Here is a 16,264-nt window from a genome sequence, read left to right on the forward strand (position 1 = left end):
CACTAGAGGAAGGTGATAAGGGTAAAAGAAAGTGGGCAAATATAATTTGGCAAATAGCTTTCAAGATATATGCATGGCAGTAACTGCATTTTTTAACATTACTTTTCAACGTTTCCTTAATAGTAAAATCTTGCTCTAAAAGTTTCCCTGTGAGCTGGATCACTCTGGTTTCTAACTCAGTGATGTCAAAAGTCCTTTATGACCAGAAGCAAGTTGTTTCTTTTCCACCCAGGGAAGTACAAGAGGGACAGAACACCTAGCTGGCAGCTTCCACAGGGCTGTTTTTCATGGCAATTCCTTAGTCAGACTCTGTGCAATGTGAAGTGTCAAATACTGTCGTTAAGATGAAGTCAATCGACTTCACAATCCCACTACTGTTTCTGTTTTCTTTTTCTGTCCAGTCTATATGTTGCAGGCATTTACTCTCTAAGTGACATGTAAAACTTGTCTACTTGATGTACTGGGCTATCGTCTCATTACATTAAACCCTAATACGCTGCCTGTGTTAGAAATGATCTTATAAATGAATCGATGTTGGTGAACAAATGATGCTACCGTTTAATTTAGCTCTGAATTAGCCCAAATTGAACTGAACAACAATTTTCCTACCCACCACATACACCCAGGTTGTCTTTTGCCAGGAAGTGGTCATTAAAACGACAGGCCTTTAATTCATTATTGTTGTACTTTGTTTCCAAGCAGTGAATCCCAACAGGTGATGCTGTGATTTTGAATGAATTGATTTACTGCCCTCAATATGCCTCCGTGGCAAACACGTTAGTGCTCACTTTGGGGGATGTACATGAGGCACCACCAGTTGCAAAGTGAGTTGCTTAACAGGAACAAGATATAAACCTCCAGGATTTTGTGGAAATCACCTCCAAACCCTTCCCTCCTGCTCCGGAGCTGCTAGAGAGCGCTTGAAAAGACACATCTTCTCTTTTATTTACAAGTAGAGAAACTTCTGTACACTTGCCAATGCAAAGATGTTGTGTCTGTCATTAACGCTCACACTATCCACACTTCAAAGAGGCCTTGCTCGATTCCACCTAGGGCATTACAGACAAAGAGCACTATACATTTATTTCTCTATTATTATGGTAATGAAAGTGTACCCATACTTATCTTGACGGTGTTTAACATTGCTTTCTTTGCTAATTATAGAATGCCTGACCCGGATTTCACCGTCAGAGATGTGAAGCTATTAGTGGGTAAGTTATTTTGAATGCACTGGATTAACTCTATACAGAACAGAATTGCTTTGAAATACTTGTCCGGTTCTGTTTGTAGACATTTGTGATAACTCTCAGAATCTGGGAGAAGGCATGGAGAAGCAATTTGTAAATTAAAAAGGCTGGGAGAACCCTAATTAGTTGTGCTGACTGGACTCTGATCTCATGCTGGATAATTGGCGGTTGGAAAGAGAGTGAATGGTTTTGCTCTTAACAGGTGTCCTACAAACAGTTTTGTGATCCTGGAAAGCTGCAGCTCTATTGATCAAGTTCCTGGTTTTTTTAATCTGTTGTAGAGCATCTGTTTGTAAAAAGTATGGTTGGAGCCGTGTCACCTTTTGCCTGTGCTCTCCCCACAGTCTTTATCAGTGTCAGCTGGGTCAGTGCTTTGAGGATATGTTGCTAAGAGAGACAGAGCACAAAGCTGTGCAAACTGCCTGGCTTTTTGGTAAGACACAAACCAGAGAAGCATTGACTGTAATCATCAAATATTTCCTAGCAATTTTTGCAAAAGGAATATTTTTAACTCTCAGAAAAGCTCCATTTTGAGTAGGAGATGATACTGTGTATTTCTTTGAAATCTGCTTTTACTGGAGATGGATGTTATTTATTGTTTATCTGAAATCGTTACCGAATTGTGATGCTGCCCTCTGGGAAATTGTTGCTGTGGAGCTCGCTGAGCTTGGATGTGTTGGCTGCAGTCCTTCATGGAGACTGTTAACTGCATTTGTGCTATATAGAGTTTATTAGGTTTATTTACCTGTGTTGTGGCAGGAGTTAATAATTTAAATTAGTCCAACCGCTGTGTTCTGAAAGATGATTTTTTTGAAAATTACTCTTGAGTTTAGTAATCAATAGAAACATCGAGTGTGGAAAAGGCTTAGTTAAGAAGAGCAAGGGAGAGGAACTTGAGCCTCATTTCTGCTCACTTGGGGTTATCTGTGAGAGAGGGGTTATCTCTGATAACCTTCTTTCACAAACAAAACTTGGCAATTTATGGCCATTTATAAGTCTGGGTGTGGGAAGCCCCAAACCTCTTAGGCAGAAAAAGTTAGGGCGGTGGTGCAGGAAAAGTGCTATTTGGTGGCATTTCTGTTGGTCAATCTGCAGTTAAAGCAGGAAATAATGAGGGTATTTTGAAAGTCTTAAATTTTATGGACTTCCTCAATACCTGCACGTGCACATTTGTAGGTACAGATACCTCCTTGTGCCTAATCCTTGTAATCATCTGGTCCCTGTTTTCAGTTTTCTGTGAGTTTGTTTCATAGCTGATAAACTGACATTTCTGTCTCTGAAACTGCTGAAGTCAAGGGCCTCACTTTGAGATGTTTTGGAACACTGCAGTGTTGCGTAACTACATTGTTTTTCCTGTATAACAGTCAAAGTGTGGGAGTTGTGTTTCCTCAAGATTGATGTCCCTTGAAGTATTACAGGGGGTGGAGATTCCTGTGTACATGGCCAGAACAGCAGGAGGATATTTATAAATAAAATTAGATTTATAAAACAATGGAGCAGAAATAACAATCATAATTAACTTTGAAATTAACTTTAATGTAAAGTGTGTGGTTTCTCACAGCTGGTTCAGCCATCCACGTATGTGCTCCAGGCCAGACACACACGCCACGGCTCTTTTGTTGTGTTTGAACAAACTCTCTTTGGAGTCATTGTGCTGAGCCTGTAAGATGGTCAAGAACGTTGTCACCTGCTGTCTTGTTTAATATGGTTGATGATTTCTGGCATCACAGGTGGAAACTTTGAATCAAAAATCTGAAATATTTGGGAAAATGGACTGTAAGCTGTCACTGAAAGTCATGGTTTCGATGGCAAATCGTTACTGTGGCTATAAAAACCACAATGATACTGAGACCGCTTGTGGGTAATTCCTGTCTCTGTGCTAGATTTCTTAATTTTCTCCTAATGACTTCTGGAAACACTGGTGAGCAGCTTTCCTATTGCATATCATTCTGGATAAGTTTTTCTAGTTCTAGCTTAACATATATGTTACACTCACAATCTAATGTTCAAATGAGGCAGGTGAAAACTCTTGTTTTATTAATATCTCTTGTGATCATCGCTGCATTTTTTAGCAGATCTTGCCTGAACCTCCAGGTGGCTGCGATCCTGAAGTGCAGGGTTTTCAAAACTTATTCAGTGCCTTGTTGAGGAGGGATGGATAAAGGAATGCCTTGATGAGAAGGAAATGTTGTTTTGTGAATGTGCAATGGGGTGATCATAATTCTCTGCATCTGAATTTGCATGGGAGCCGATGGAAAAATATAGATTGAAAAATATTGCGTTCTGTTTAAACTTGTCTGTTTTTTTTTTTCCTAGCTGCTTGCTGTTATAGTCTGCTGGTGCTATTTAAACCTATCATTTGTTCTCTTTCCTTCTTTGAATCAGGGGAAACCCATTGGTTAGAACATGTTAGAGAGATGGGTTTTTCCGAAGCGCACAAACTCTGTAGGAAGTTACTGAGCCTTTGGTGTCAAATCATTCTGAAATTTTACTTATGATTGTTGTGTTGTCTTTATAATTGGGTAACAGGTACCTTTAAGTGACATGGAAATTGTGACAACTAGTAGCCTAGCTTTTTTAATTTGCTTTGGAAAACTACAGTCTGTGGCAATATTAAGGAGAAAAAAAAAAAAAAAGGTGGATTTTTTGATCATTTTCTCTGCTTACTTGGGCTTCAGTGTCTGACTTTTTTTAGTATTTTGCTAGACTTCCCAAGAAGCATTGCCAGCGCTTGTGGGATTTTTGTTGTTGTTGTTTCATTGTTTAAAAACTGGAGGTACCAGCTGTCATTTAGCTTGGTAGTGTTTGACCAGCACATCAGTGTGTAAGAATGTGCACCAGTGTCTAATGTGTGTGGATGAAACCCTCTTCCCGTGCAGTTGCTTTACTTTAGAGAACAAACACTTCAAACTGCACAGCTGGGAAATGATTATAACTGGACTCCATCTGAAAGATATCCTGGATACTTTTTAAACCTGAGACAGTGGATCCATTTCAGCGGTTGGAATTTATCTGATCTCTGGAATGGCTGTAAGCCAAGAATACAAATGAAGAAGAGGAAAGGAATTACTGGCCTGCTTAGGAACTTGAGACGACTCTTGGAAGAAGAAAAAGCCTGTTGTAATTTAATAACTATTAAGCTTTGTAATTTCATTGACTAAGATAGATTTGAGTCCTAATTCTGAAGGACAGAATGTCACTGTCTTCTCTTCATAAGTTGATTTAAAATTTGATTAAGAGGGTCATTGGCCCTCTTGATGTCTCCTTAAACATTTGCATTAGGCATTTGGGTGTTATTTCTGCAGGCTCCTTATTCTTCGCTCTTGGCATGCCATGCTGGTATGTAGGTGGTGTTTGTATGTGCATATGGACTACCTAAAAAAACAAGTGCACAGCAGTATCTGGTAAGTACTGGGGCTTTGTTTTATTCCCAAACTTTATGCACATTTGCAATTGTTGTCTTCACGTTTGCTTAGTATCTTGGTTTATGTCCTTTTTTTCGTTCTTCCGTGTTCTCCTGCTCCCTTGTTTTAAGGGCTCCTAGGAGTTCAGAGCCCTATTGTCCATTCTTCCTCTCTGTAACCACTCAGTCTTCCAGCTAGTACACAGTCTATCGCAAGGACGCTTCCAGACAGGGCTACTGATGAGACTGCTCTTTTTCCCATGCTGCTAGTTGTGTAATCGTAAGTCTCAAAGCTCTCCAGAAACACTCCAGAAGTGTCTTTACAAAAAAAAGTATGAGGTCAAGTTAGCTCAAGAATTGTTTCTGAGGAGTAACAGATATATGTGAAGTGGGAAGTGTTGGGACAGCACAATAGCTACCACTAATTTTTCCTCAGATTATGTGATGCTAGATGACTTCTTGCTCATTCCCAGGAGAGACAGGAGCTATACAGAATAACTTGTGTTTTCCAGGCCTCTTACGTTGGCTTCTTTCACCAGTTGATGTTTCTGGGCCACAGCACGGAGGGGTAGCTCACAGATTGGCAGGAAAGAAGTGCGTTTTCCCAGGTGTGCCTGCTTGAGTCTCCAAACATATGTACCTGTGTGAGTGCTTAATGCTAATTACACCAAAGAACAAAGTACACTTTCCAAGGTTAGCCTAGGACTGAGCAAGGAGAAAGATAACTGCCTTGCTTAGCAAGCTGTTTGAAAGCCAGGGCTTCTGTGGTCGTTGTTGAACACCTCTGGCCTTGGTAACTCCTGAATTCATGGACTGGATGCAATCATTTGCTTTAGTCTTTGATGTCAGAAAGCTAAAGCATTCCATTTTTTCATTTGTTTGATTTTTCTTTATATCATTCTTCACAGACATCATACAGTCTGAAGAAGTGAGCACTGAGTACTTTTGGAAGCTATGAACCATGTAAAGGCAAGAGAAGGAGGATGTATTTGCTTTTATGTTTAACTGACCTCTCTTCAGTTTGCATGCTACAAGCTGGCAGGCTCTGCCGTTGAATCCCAGATTTTATACTCGTACCTGAACACTAAATAAACACACATCACCTGCTGTCCCTGTGGGTTGGCGTAGCTTTGTGTGCCAGGTGATGCAGACACCCCCAAAGCTGAGCTTGCAATCCTGGCTAGTGGCAAAAGGGGCCATTTTAAAACATGCTGAGGATTGTAGGAAAGAATAGAGACTTGCAGTTATTGTGATCCCTGGGCTGCAGAGGTTAAAGTTGTGACCACAGCGGTCACTTCTGTCGGATCAGCAGCATTGTTGGATGGAATTCACTGTGCCCAGCCGGGCATTGTATCAGTGGGAACAGTGCAAGTACAGGACTATTCACGGGGTGGTCTGACAACTGACATCAAGTCACCAATGGATTTTACTTAACTAACTCACTAAGGGTTTAATTCTAGGATTAAAAAAAAAAAAGCTGTAGGAGCAGTGGAGAATGTATCATTAGTAACGTACTTTGCTCTTAAAATCTGATGCTGTAGACTGGGCTGGGCCATAATGCTTCAATGGATAGAAAATGTTTTGTCCTTTCATTTAGTTATTGTGTTCCCTTCACAAACTGATTTGAAGGGCTTTGGGTTTTTTTTGTCTTGGATAAGGAACCCAAGTAAAATTGAAAGCAACAGAACTTTTGGTTGTGATGAAATTTGTGCATTGAGTTATGGCAGTAAGTAGCAAATATGACAGAGCTCCAAAAACAGTTGCAGAGAGCAATCTTCACATGGCCTGAGAAGATGATGCACAAGATGAGACCCAATAGATTGTTTCAGTATTTGATTTCTGTGATTCTGTCAAATCTTTAAAGACCTGGTGGCAGGCTTTGATCACCAAGACAAAAGGCGAAAGGAAACCACGGCTATGCATATCCTGTTGCATCTTTTGCTGGGAGTAGCTGGAGAGATACCTAATTATTGCTGGGGTTTGCCTTCTCATTAGAAACACCAAAAGAACAGGAGCTGAGCCAAAAATTTCAGTTGCAAATTGAGTGTTTAAAGAAATATGTGTGAAGGTCTCTGCCTCAACTATGAGTTTATAATCATTGTGTCAGTGAAGAAAGATAACAGAATAAATTACATCATTAAACCCCAGAAGTCTGCAAGGGAAAAGCCCTGTAAACAGGGGAGGTTGGCCCTGCAAGTGCAGGTCAGACTTTCCTTCTGCTGCCAAGTATCAGTTCTGGAGGAGGCGCTGCCTGCCATCATGCATCTACTCATGGTTTATTCACTAAGGGAGTAAGATGTTAAGGACTTCATCATACCACTCCGGAGTGAGCTTTCTTTGATATCAGTGGAAGAAATTAGACCTGCAGAAGAGTATTTCACTGGCCATTAAGTTTTTGTTTTTTTCATAGGAAAGAGACCTAAGCAAGTTTTCTGAAGTTTGATGTCACAACATTTTGCGCATTGCAGGAGTAACTGCAGTTCCACAGTGCAATGGTGCGCAGTAAATAGCAGGGCTGCCTTTTCCCAGGTGGAAAACGAGCTGAGAGGTGAAATGATCTGTCCAGGTACCTGTTGATTGTGGTGCTGGAAACAGAATTTGGGGAGTCTCGGTTTTTAGTTTTCCTGTGGCCTCCCCTGCACAGGGCACTGCAGTGGGGTGGAACAAGTTCCCCTACTAGTAAATGTAAGCAGGCTGATTGAAATAATTTAAATTTGGTTGAGGCAGAAAGGATTACTGCGTGTTAGGTGTATGTAACAGCCATAAGCTGTGTGAGGCTCGATATCTTTCATAATTTTTCTTCCGTTAAATACATACAGTGCTGCAGTCCTCAGGAACTCCCGCTAGAATGAGAATATGTATGGCAGGAACTCCACAGAAAGACAAGATGTAAACGTTGTAGGTAATGATTATTCTGTGTTTGTGTTACAACTTTATAGATATATACATATGTATAAATTGCTTTCAATACCGAATCAGCAATCATAAGTGGTGTCTCCACAGAAGAGAAAATTGTGGTGACTGCACATCAGGTGGGTTAAGGCAGGAGGGAGGGCAGAGACCACGTAAAACATTTCTTTTGCATTATATACATTTCTTTTGGTGTGATAGCACAATGGTTCCCAAGCTAGCTGTGCAAACGTGTTCAGCTTTTTGGTAGTAGCTACTCAAAAAACCTGAAAGCAAACCACGTTACTGTCTCCAAGTAACTGCTTCCTAGGGATTTTTTAGTTCTTTCCTCCTGTGTGTTTGCTCCCTCTCTCAAATTCATCTTCTCTGAAAATTGTATCATGGTTGAATTCACTTTGGACTACAAAGCAAGTCGAGAGGCTCGTAGTGTGGTCTGTGGGCAAGTAGGGGAAATTTTGTCTTAATCAATGTACAGTTCTCCATCTTGTGAAAGAAAATTAGCTGTGCAGGTACAAAAGAAGGACAAAGCAGCCACACACTGCAGTTCAGAAAACTTTCCATCATTTCTGCTGAATAGGGACCTAGTGTTGCTTTTTCTATAGACCAACACTCCATTTGTCTCAAGAAAGTTGTGAAATTGGAGACGGAGAGGAGTTAGGAAGGAGGCTCATTAGAGAAACTTTGTTGTAAGGAGTGCTTCCCAAAATTAAACGGGGTGTTCAAAGGAAGTGCAAAAGTCTGCCCTCAGACTTGCATCGAAGTCTTGATTAAGATGTATGGTTCTCCCCCTGTGCGGGGATTTGTCCTGTGAATGGGAGTGCTGCGTCTGGAAAAGCAGAAGAGCTGAGTCAGGAGTCATTAGCTGCTCTACCTCCAGGAGTCCTGTGGGAGGGATAAGGAGGAAGCAGTGAGGTCTTTGCTCTGTTCCTAGTGTCCAAATAATGCATTTTTCAAAATGCAGTGGACCAGGCTCTTCTGGGGGAGAGGAGTCAACGCTGATCTCATGGGAGGGGAGGCACTTGTGTGAAATATTTCCATTCATTGTAAGTTTTCTCCTCTTGTTGCTCATGGGTATTTTTGTGCCCTATGATGTGATCCGTACTTGGCTCGCTCTCTGGGCCCTGCTTTTTTTTCCTTTTCATGTTGGAGCACTAACCAAAACTGAGTTAATGAAAGCATCCCCATTGTTCTTGTGGTTTGGAAGGCCGATGTCTGTGTAGTTTTATAAAAAACAACTTACGAATACGTTCTTCAGCCTGTGAGGATTCAGAGTGAGGGTACCTCAGCCTCTGGACCCTGCCAGTCACACCCTAAATTCATCAAGGGACTCAGATGCACAGAAGGCAGGACATCTCTCTGATAGCTGAAAGGAGCGAGGGGACATCCAGGAGCACTTTGAAGACAGGAAATAAGGATGATTCCTTGCAGGATGAGGCTGAGCTTGGATGTTCCTCAGATATGACCGTAAAATAATTGCAGATCAGAGCTATTCCCATTGATCTGAGGATACAAACCCAAAACCTGTGCTTTGAGGGAGCCGAGTCATGTACTGGGCTACAAACTTTTTCAAGGGGAAAAATGGAAAATCAGAAAGCAGTGTATGTCAAGGCTGGTGATTTATCTTAGAGCTTGTAATGCTATTTGCAGTATTACAGCAACATGTGTTTGAGATCCTGTCTTTATGAAAACAATTCTTCCATCTCATTGTTTTATGGCCAAAACTTGTTTTAAAATCTCCCAGTATTTTTTTTAAAACCACTTTGTTTTAAGATCAAGTTCCAAATACCCTCCCAGTCATGCTGCTGGGACTGCCAGTGTGCTTCATGCTCTGAAGCTTCTCGGTAATTGGGAAATCTGCTAAGTCAGACCTCGGCTAAAATCAGGAAATAAATGTTACCACTGAAAATGATAACATCCAAGTGCCTTTAAGCTAGGATGGAGCCAAACGTGGTCTGTCAACAAAGGAGTTTATAAATACTGTTGGTGTGAGTTGGCCAGACTTCTGGCTGTTGCATTTCTTTTTAAATGTGAGAACTACAAAAAGGAAACATCTGGACAATAAAAAAAAGCTCTGTTTTATTGGAGCGATTCATTCCAATTCTGTCTAGTAGGTTTCTCTTTTCCAAGTGCAGCACTGAAGACTTTCTGGCTCATCCTTTTGTGCTTGTCTTTTTTTCTTTCTTTCTTTTCCCTTGAGCGACCTCTCCTGTTTTCTCTGTATCCCTCTTTCTTTGACGAGGCTACTGTACTGTTAAGAACTCATTTTACTCCCCAGTCTCATAGTAGCTTGTGAGGAAGTACAGATAAATCCTTCCAGACTGGAGCAAGTGCAGTTTGGATACTCTTACCAACCATGAACCAATAGTCATAGAGAGAGCAACATCATTTGCTCTAAGCAGGACCAGGAGGACTTGACAAGTGGGTTTTTGGTTTGTTTGTCATGGGATCTATCAGTTCTTTGTGGGACACCAACAGTCCTTTATGTTGATCAGACAGTGTAATGTGATTTCTGACCTGATCCTCTCTCTGTTCCCTGTTTGTCTAGGTCTAGGAAGAATTACAGTGCGGTGGAGCTGCGCTGTGTTCTCTCCTGGGCAGAATTAATTTTAGTAACCAGACTTGAGAGTTTCTGAATGGATTTTTTCTTTTATTTTTTCAAGAGAAGGTTACATTAGTGATTTTCCTACGGTCTGAGGGCTCTACCTAATTTGTTGAAAACTGAAGTGGTTGTATAAGCTCTGCAGCAACCCTTAGAGTCTGAGGCATCCACTGACATGAGAGTGAAGTGGTGCACATAGAAGTGGAAATCTCTCTGTATTAAAGTGGCGTGTTGCAGACTTTCAGAGAACATTGCTTCATTTAACATGCACTGGTTTTGCGCCTCTTACATAGCTTATTGTTTAAGAAGAAAAGCTGCAGTCTGCAGTATCAGAAGGGCACACTGGAACAGTGGTTTGGTGTCGCCGTATTTCCCACAGCAGCCACCTGTGGTGAATGAACATCCCTTACCCAGACGTTTGTGGAACTGTGCCGTGGGGCAGGAGGGGAGCTGACCCTGCTTAAAAAATTACTTAAGCCTCATCGGTTTCTTGAGTATTGGTGAATGGTTTGTATCTAGAAACCAGGACCTGGGGCAGAGAGTGGTTAAAACTTACCAAGTGTTCCTGGTAGACTAGAAATAGAAACTTGGCCCTCCAATTCCAGTACTGTGCTCTGGTGCCAGACCATCTTTTTTGTCATCTCAACTAGCATCTAGTTTTTGCTATTGCTGCCTATTATGTGCCCTGGTTTAGTGTCTGCATTCCCTGTACTACCTATTGCATCTAACTTGCTTTTTTGCTATAGCAATTAAACAAATCTAAATCAGCATCCTGGTCATTCTCTTCTCTCCCCACTTCTGGCATTGCTTTCCTATCCCCTTCCTCTGTGCTGGCACGGGCTTTGCTCTTTTTTGCAGTAAGATGGTTCAAAAAGTTGAACTGGCAGAAAAGTCACACTGTCCTCCTCCCTCACAGGGGGGGGAGGAATATATAATATATTTTTTATATATATAAATATGTATGTATATAATATATAATATGTTTTATATATATAAATTTTAACATGGTTTAGCTCTCAGCCCTAATCGATGCTGGGCTAAAACGTGATGGATGCAGCTTTCTACCTCTCTTGTGAATTTTCACTGGGGAGCTGTGCGTGAGGAGAGTGTCTAGTGAGTGAGCCTTGATCCACGATTAGGACTTCTGTGTGATAAAATACATAAATATTCCTTCTTTATGCTTTTTTTTTTGGCTTTTAGAAATAAAAGTGAAATATCATAATGCTCTCTTGCCTATGTTTAGCATGTCCGCTGACTTGCCATTTTGGCAGTGGAACCGTTTCTATTTTTAGAGCTTGAGCTTCCTGTTTGAGCTCTCTTTCAGTTTGCCCTTTACCTAACACAGGCAAACTCTTTAAAAAATCATAGTTAAACTGGGACACTTTTGCTAAAAACAGTCATGTTCATGTCTGGATATAAACAGCAGTAAATCTGCTTTGAGTGAATGTTATAATAAAAATTCAGCCTCTCAAAAGAACGTATGTTTATGATGCCAGAGCATGAAAGTGAAATTGGACTGATGCGTGGATATGGTCGTGGTCATCTCAAAACCTCTCTCTATGAGTAGGTTAAAAAACTAGTTGTCCACCTGAGAAAATTAACCAGAACAGCTGTTTTAGAATAACTCCTCACAGTCACACTGTTCTTCTGCAGTTAGGATCCTCTGATTTAGTTCGTCCAAACTGGAAAGAGCTGTCTAATTCTTGAGGAACAGCACCCAAAATCCTAAATATTTGATGATAACTGTTATGCTCTAATGTCATAGTTTGTCTTAGTCCAAAATGACCTTCAAGTGTAGCTATGCTTTTACCTAAAAATATACATTAATATCAACATGTTCTGGAGATCTGATGGAATCTGGAGATCTGAACAAGCTGGATCGATGGGCTGAGGCCAGTGGGATGAGGTTTAACAAGGCCAAGTGCCAAGTTCTGGACTTGGGACACAAAAACCTGTGCAGTGCTCCAGGCTTGGGGAAGAGTAATACTTCTCATTGTGATGGCGTTCTAAGAGGTAGAAAAGGCAATCTAAGGGTAGAGGCAGCCTTTCCCTTCCAATTCTGACTGTTCCACCCTGCTTGTGCCTGTGCCATGCAGGCAGATCCTGAGGTCCTCCTGGTCCGGCTTTGATGGATGCCTATAACCCCTCAATGAGCTGATCCAGTTCACACCCTCAGCAGAAAACCAGAAAGCCAGAAAAAGGACAATGTTTTCCTTCTATCTTGGTAATTTCCGTTTGTTTGCCCTGAAATCTGAGGAGTGCTAGGGTCAAGGTGAGAGAAAGCCAGGGCTGCAACAGCCAGGACAGGGCAGGTGAGACCTTTGAAGGCAGCTTTTGGATCATCTCAGCCATCTCCTAAACCCTCTCCTTGATGGACAGGTGTGCTCCATCCCTCCGAGCTGGGTGCTGAGTTGCACGCTGGGCTTTGATGGGTGTTTCTGGATGCCTTGGGCACAGCTACAATCTCCTTCCCACCATTCGTGTTTCTGGTGGAGCAGGGCACTAGAAAATATAGTTTGGCATTCACAATGTAAATAAGGCCATAAACACCTGAATTGTTCTTTCCTTGCTGGGGTGTGGTTGCAGAGGGAGCTTTCCTGAAAATAAAAGGAGAATAGATTGCACTGATCCAATCAATGCGCCTTTGTTCTTGTCTTTAGGAAAATAAAGACCTCTGCTATTGCCCGATTAGCATGTCACTTAACGAAATCATTTCATTGCTTTAGGATTCTTGGCTCGCTGATGCTTTTGATTGTGTGGAATACAATGTCACTATAAAACACTGTTAACGTGAAATTATTTATAACATTTTCCCTGTATTTTATCTGTTACTGCTAAATGCGGGTAATGTTGAGACATTTTAGAAAACAATCAGTAGTCTTAAAATAGATTTGATAGATAAATAAAACGTAAGATTTGAAACAAAGTTATATCTCTTCCCACTTCCCTTCCTTTCTGTAGTTCTGTGTGTGCTAGCTGGTCTTTTCAGCTACCTGGAGCGTGCTCAGGCTGTAGGTTAATACGTTTGGATACTCTGTAAAAATGAGAAGTAAAGTGTTTCTATATGGCATTATTTTTCTCTGTGGTTTTCAGTGGCTGAAGTTCAAAAAAAATCACTGAAAACTTCAGTTTATGTTTCACGTAGCTGTAAGGATGCTAATTGATGCTATATAATGCCACTAAAACACATTATGTGCCCTGAGCTGCTTTCTTTAGTCTAGTCCTGTAGCATTAAGGCTTAAGACTTTTTGCTGGCTTAAGCTCTTGCTGTGGACATGCTCTAAATACCTTACCTTTTGTCGTGTGAAAAAACCCTAATAACATGGCTTATTGCGATTTGGCAGCGTTACACCAAGTGATAAAGCTGCGGGCATGGGGGAGGGGAAGGTGCATGTCAGGTGCCAGGAGCTTTGCATCTCCGTAAGAAGGAAACAACTGAACCCAGGTGCAAAGGCTCCTGCTCTGCAGGTGGGATTGGGAGCAGGTACCTGGGCGAGGGGATGTAAAGAGGAGAGACAGAGGGCACCGCAAAGGGGGAGCTCGGTGGCTTGGGGACACTCGTTTCACGCTGGACTGGGATGTGCTGGGGAAGATGCTGGGTGAGAAAAAGGACAGGGAGGTGATGGGGAGAGATGTGTGCGAGTGTCCGAGCTGGATTCTTGTTTCCCTTTGTTCTTCTGTGCCCTCTGGTGGCTTTGGGAGCGATGGGATTGGTACGTGTCCTCTAACTTGGGTTGTTCTTACCCTGGGTCTGAAATGCAGGGAATGTCGTCAATAGCAAGGGGTTTCTGCTCTGATTCAAGCCTGTCCCAGTGAGGAACAGGGTATCATAATAGTCTCCTGTGGGCAGCAGAAGAATACGTGCTTCCTAGCTCTGGGAGTTCCAGAGGGATTAACCGGGATGCAAGTCAAAGCCTCAGTCTTTAGGTCCAATTAACCCGCTAGTGAAGCCAGCAGATTTCCTAAGGCTCTGCCAAACATCCTGCTTTACAAACTAAGGATTTTTTTTTCCCCTAGTAAGAAGTATAACGATTGAAGAGGACCAGCAGGCCTGTCCTTCGGCATTTGAAATTGGCTTCTGCTTGAAGACACTATTTTCTACCACAGGCATAGGCCTTAATTCAGCCACAAAGAGTTAAAATAATTCTGCTAGCTAGCTTTATCCTCTTAATGGACAGGCCTGATAATCATTCCTACAGAAAAGGATGTTTGGTCTTTCCTCTTTGGTGGGAGAGTTGTACCTTTTCCTGCCAGTGGTGCCTGAAGAAGAGACAGCAGGTGTAATTTTCACCTCTCATTCACACCTCCTGTGCCTTTCTTGTATTCTACTGCATAGTTCACGTTTGCTTTACTTATGGGCCACCTTTTGCTACCACTGCTCCTAATATCAACACTAACTTCAGCTTTGCTGAATCACTTGGAGCTGGAGCCCATTGTTCCTGAAGTCTCTGGGGTGGACTCATGAAGCTGTGAGTTGTGAAAGAGTTTGCTGATGCAGGGAAGGTGCCTATGTGTTGCAACTCGCATTCCTGAAGTGCAGCTCTCTTTCTGACTGGAGGACAAGGTTTGCCTCCCTGTTGCTCTTGAAGTATTTTTTCTGAGTGGATGTGAGCAAATCTCCATACCAAACCAAGTCGGATAGCGTGGCAGTGGGAGGCAGGAACTCTGCACAAGTCACTTTTCCTCCAGGTTTTTGTTGCTAGGTAAAAAAAACCCACAATGATGTTGCAGCATGTCACAATGTTGTAGGAATTAATCTGTTAAAACCTTTACAATGTCTGGGGCTGGAGTAACGTGATTACCTTTTTTAAGGTTTCAAACGAAGCATAGTTCTAAAGCAACTCTTCCTGGTTGATTTTATTTCCCAGCTTATATCTCTGCCACTTTTTCTTCTCCTTGCTTTTGTCTGTTCCTCTTGTCAAAGATGGTGCTGGCTTGTTTCTTAGTTACTGTCTTTGTGATCTTTGGGGGATTCACTTGTGCTTGATGAGTAAGCAGCAGTAGAGGAGGATGACATTTCTTCTTTAGGCTGTAAAACCCCCTCCAGTGAACCCTAGCATCACCACTTTGCCACTGAGTCACGTCTGCTACGGCAGAGGAAATGACGCCTCTTAATTCTGCACCGTCCAGGCATTCTCCAGTCAAGAGTTGTGTTGGAAAAAATTCCTGGGAAACCAAGGATGATACACTGAAGCATCCCATGTCAGCAGTAAGAGATGCTCTTTGCCAGCTGGGGATCCGGGTGGACATTACTCCAGACATAACGAGTGAGGATCTGAAAGTGAGGAATATGGTCTGTGTGAGGGCAAGAGACTGCCAGGATCACTGAGGTGCTGCTGGGACTTGTTGGGCTGCATTGGGCTTGATTGAGTGAGGTCCTTTCTTAAATAGCAGGGCAAGGCTGTGGTAAGGGGGGTTTCTAGGAAAAGGTTAACAGAAATGACACATCAAGTAAGGTGCGTGTTGGAGATGTTCAGAAATCCACCCTGACCTGAGATCTCTCAGCCTGCCGCTGCTTTTTGGAGCTCCACTGTTGCTGCTTTCCCTTGTTCTTTACCTGTCTCCCCTTCTGGATAATAATTTTTTTTTTAACCTTCTCCTTGGGGCAGGAGTTAGAAGAAGCAGCTGAATCTCTTCAGGAAAGAGATGAAGTTGACAGTAATCCAGAACTGCTAGGAAGTGGGCAGTGAGCGAGAGGCTGTTAACCTGTAATTATACATCTCAGATTTTGCGAGCGGTACTCCAGGAGTCATTATGTATAGGCTTGTTGGATAGTAATGTGTTTTAGGAGAAAAAACAGCCCCTCAAATTGCTCTTTAATTTGGAAGTCAAGAGACTATCAATTCAAATCTTAGCTCTTCTGTCTGTAATTGACAATAGTGTACTTTTAACAAACCTGCTATTGAGCTGGGCCTCATATTTTTAATTCATCAGGTAGCTGCTGATTTTTCTTTCAGGAAGGATAATTGAGAGGCTGAACAAGGTTGCTTGCAGTAAAGCTGAGATCAAACCTAGACTGTCATATGGCAGTTCCCAGGCTCTGCTACACAATAGTTCGAATATAACTTTTTGGTATCTGTGCACTTAACCCCTCTGGGCTGCAGC

At 42.1% G+C, this 16,264-nt stretch overlaps 1 protein-coding gene across 9 annotated transcripts in view; it reads left to right on the top strand.

The window, feature by feature from the left end:
- Nucleotides 1-16,264, top strand: part of KDM2B (lysine demethylase 2B) — a 115,307-nt gene that overhangs the window by 15,467 nt on the left and 83,576 nt on the right. For all 9 annotated transcript variants that reach the window (XM_069870951.1, XM_069870953.1, XM_069870954.1 and 6 more), the window contains one exon: nucleotides 1,165-1,211. In XM_069870951.1, the coding sequence (XP_069727052.1) occupies nucleotides 1,165-1,211 (47 nt within the window). The remainder of the gene's footprint in view (nucleotides 1-1,164; nucleotides 1,212-16,264) is intronic.

Source organism: Phaenicophaeus curvirostris, chromosome 17, assembly GCF_032191515.1.
Source record: "Phaenicophaeus curvirostris isolate KB17595 chromosome 17, BPBGC_Pcur_1.0, whole genome shotgun sequence".
In the NCBI taxonomy this organism is placed as follows: Eukaryota; Metazoa; Chordata; class Aves; order Cuculiformes; family Cuculidae; genus Phaenicophaeus; species Phaenicophaeus curvirostris.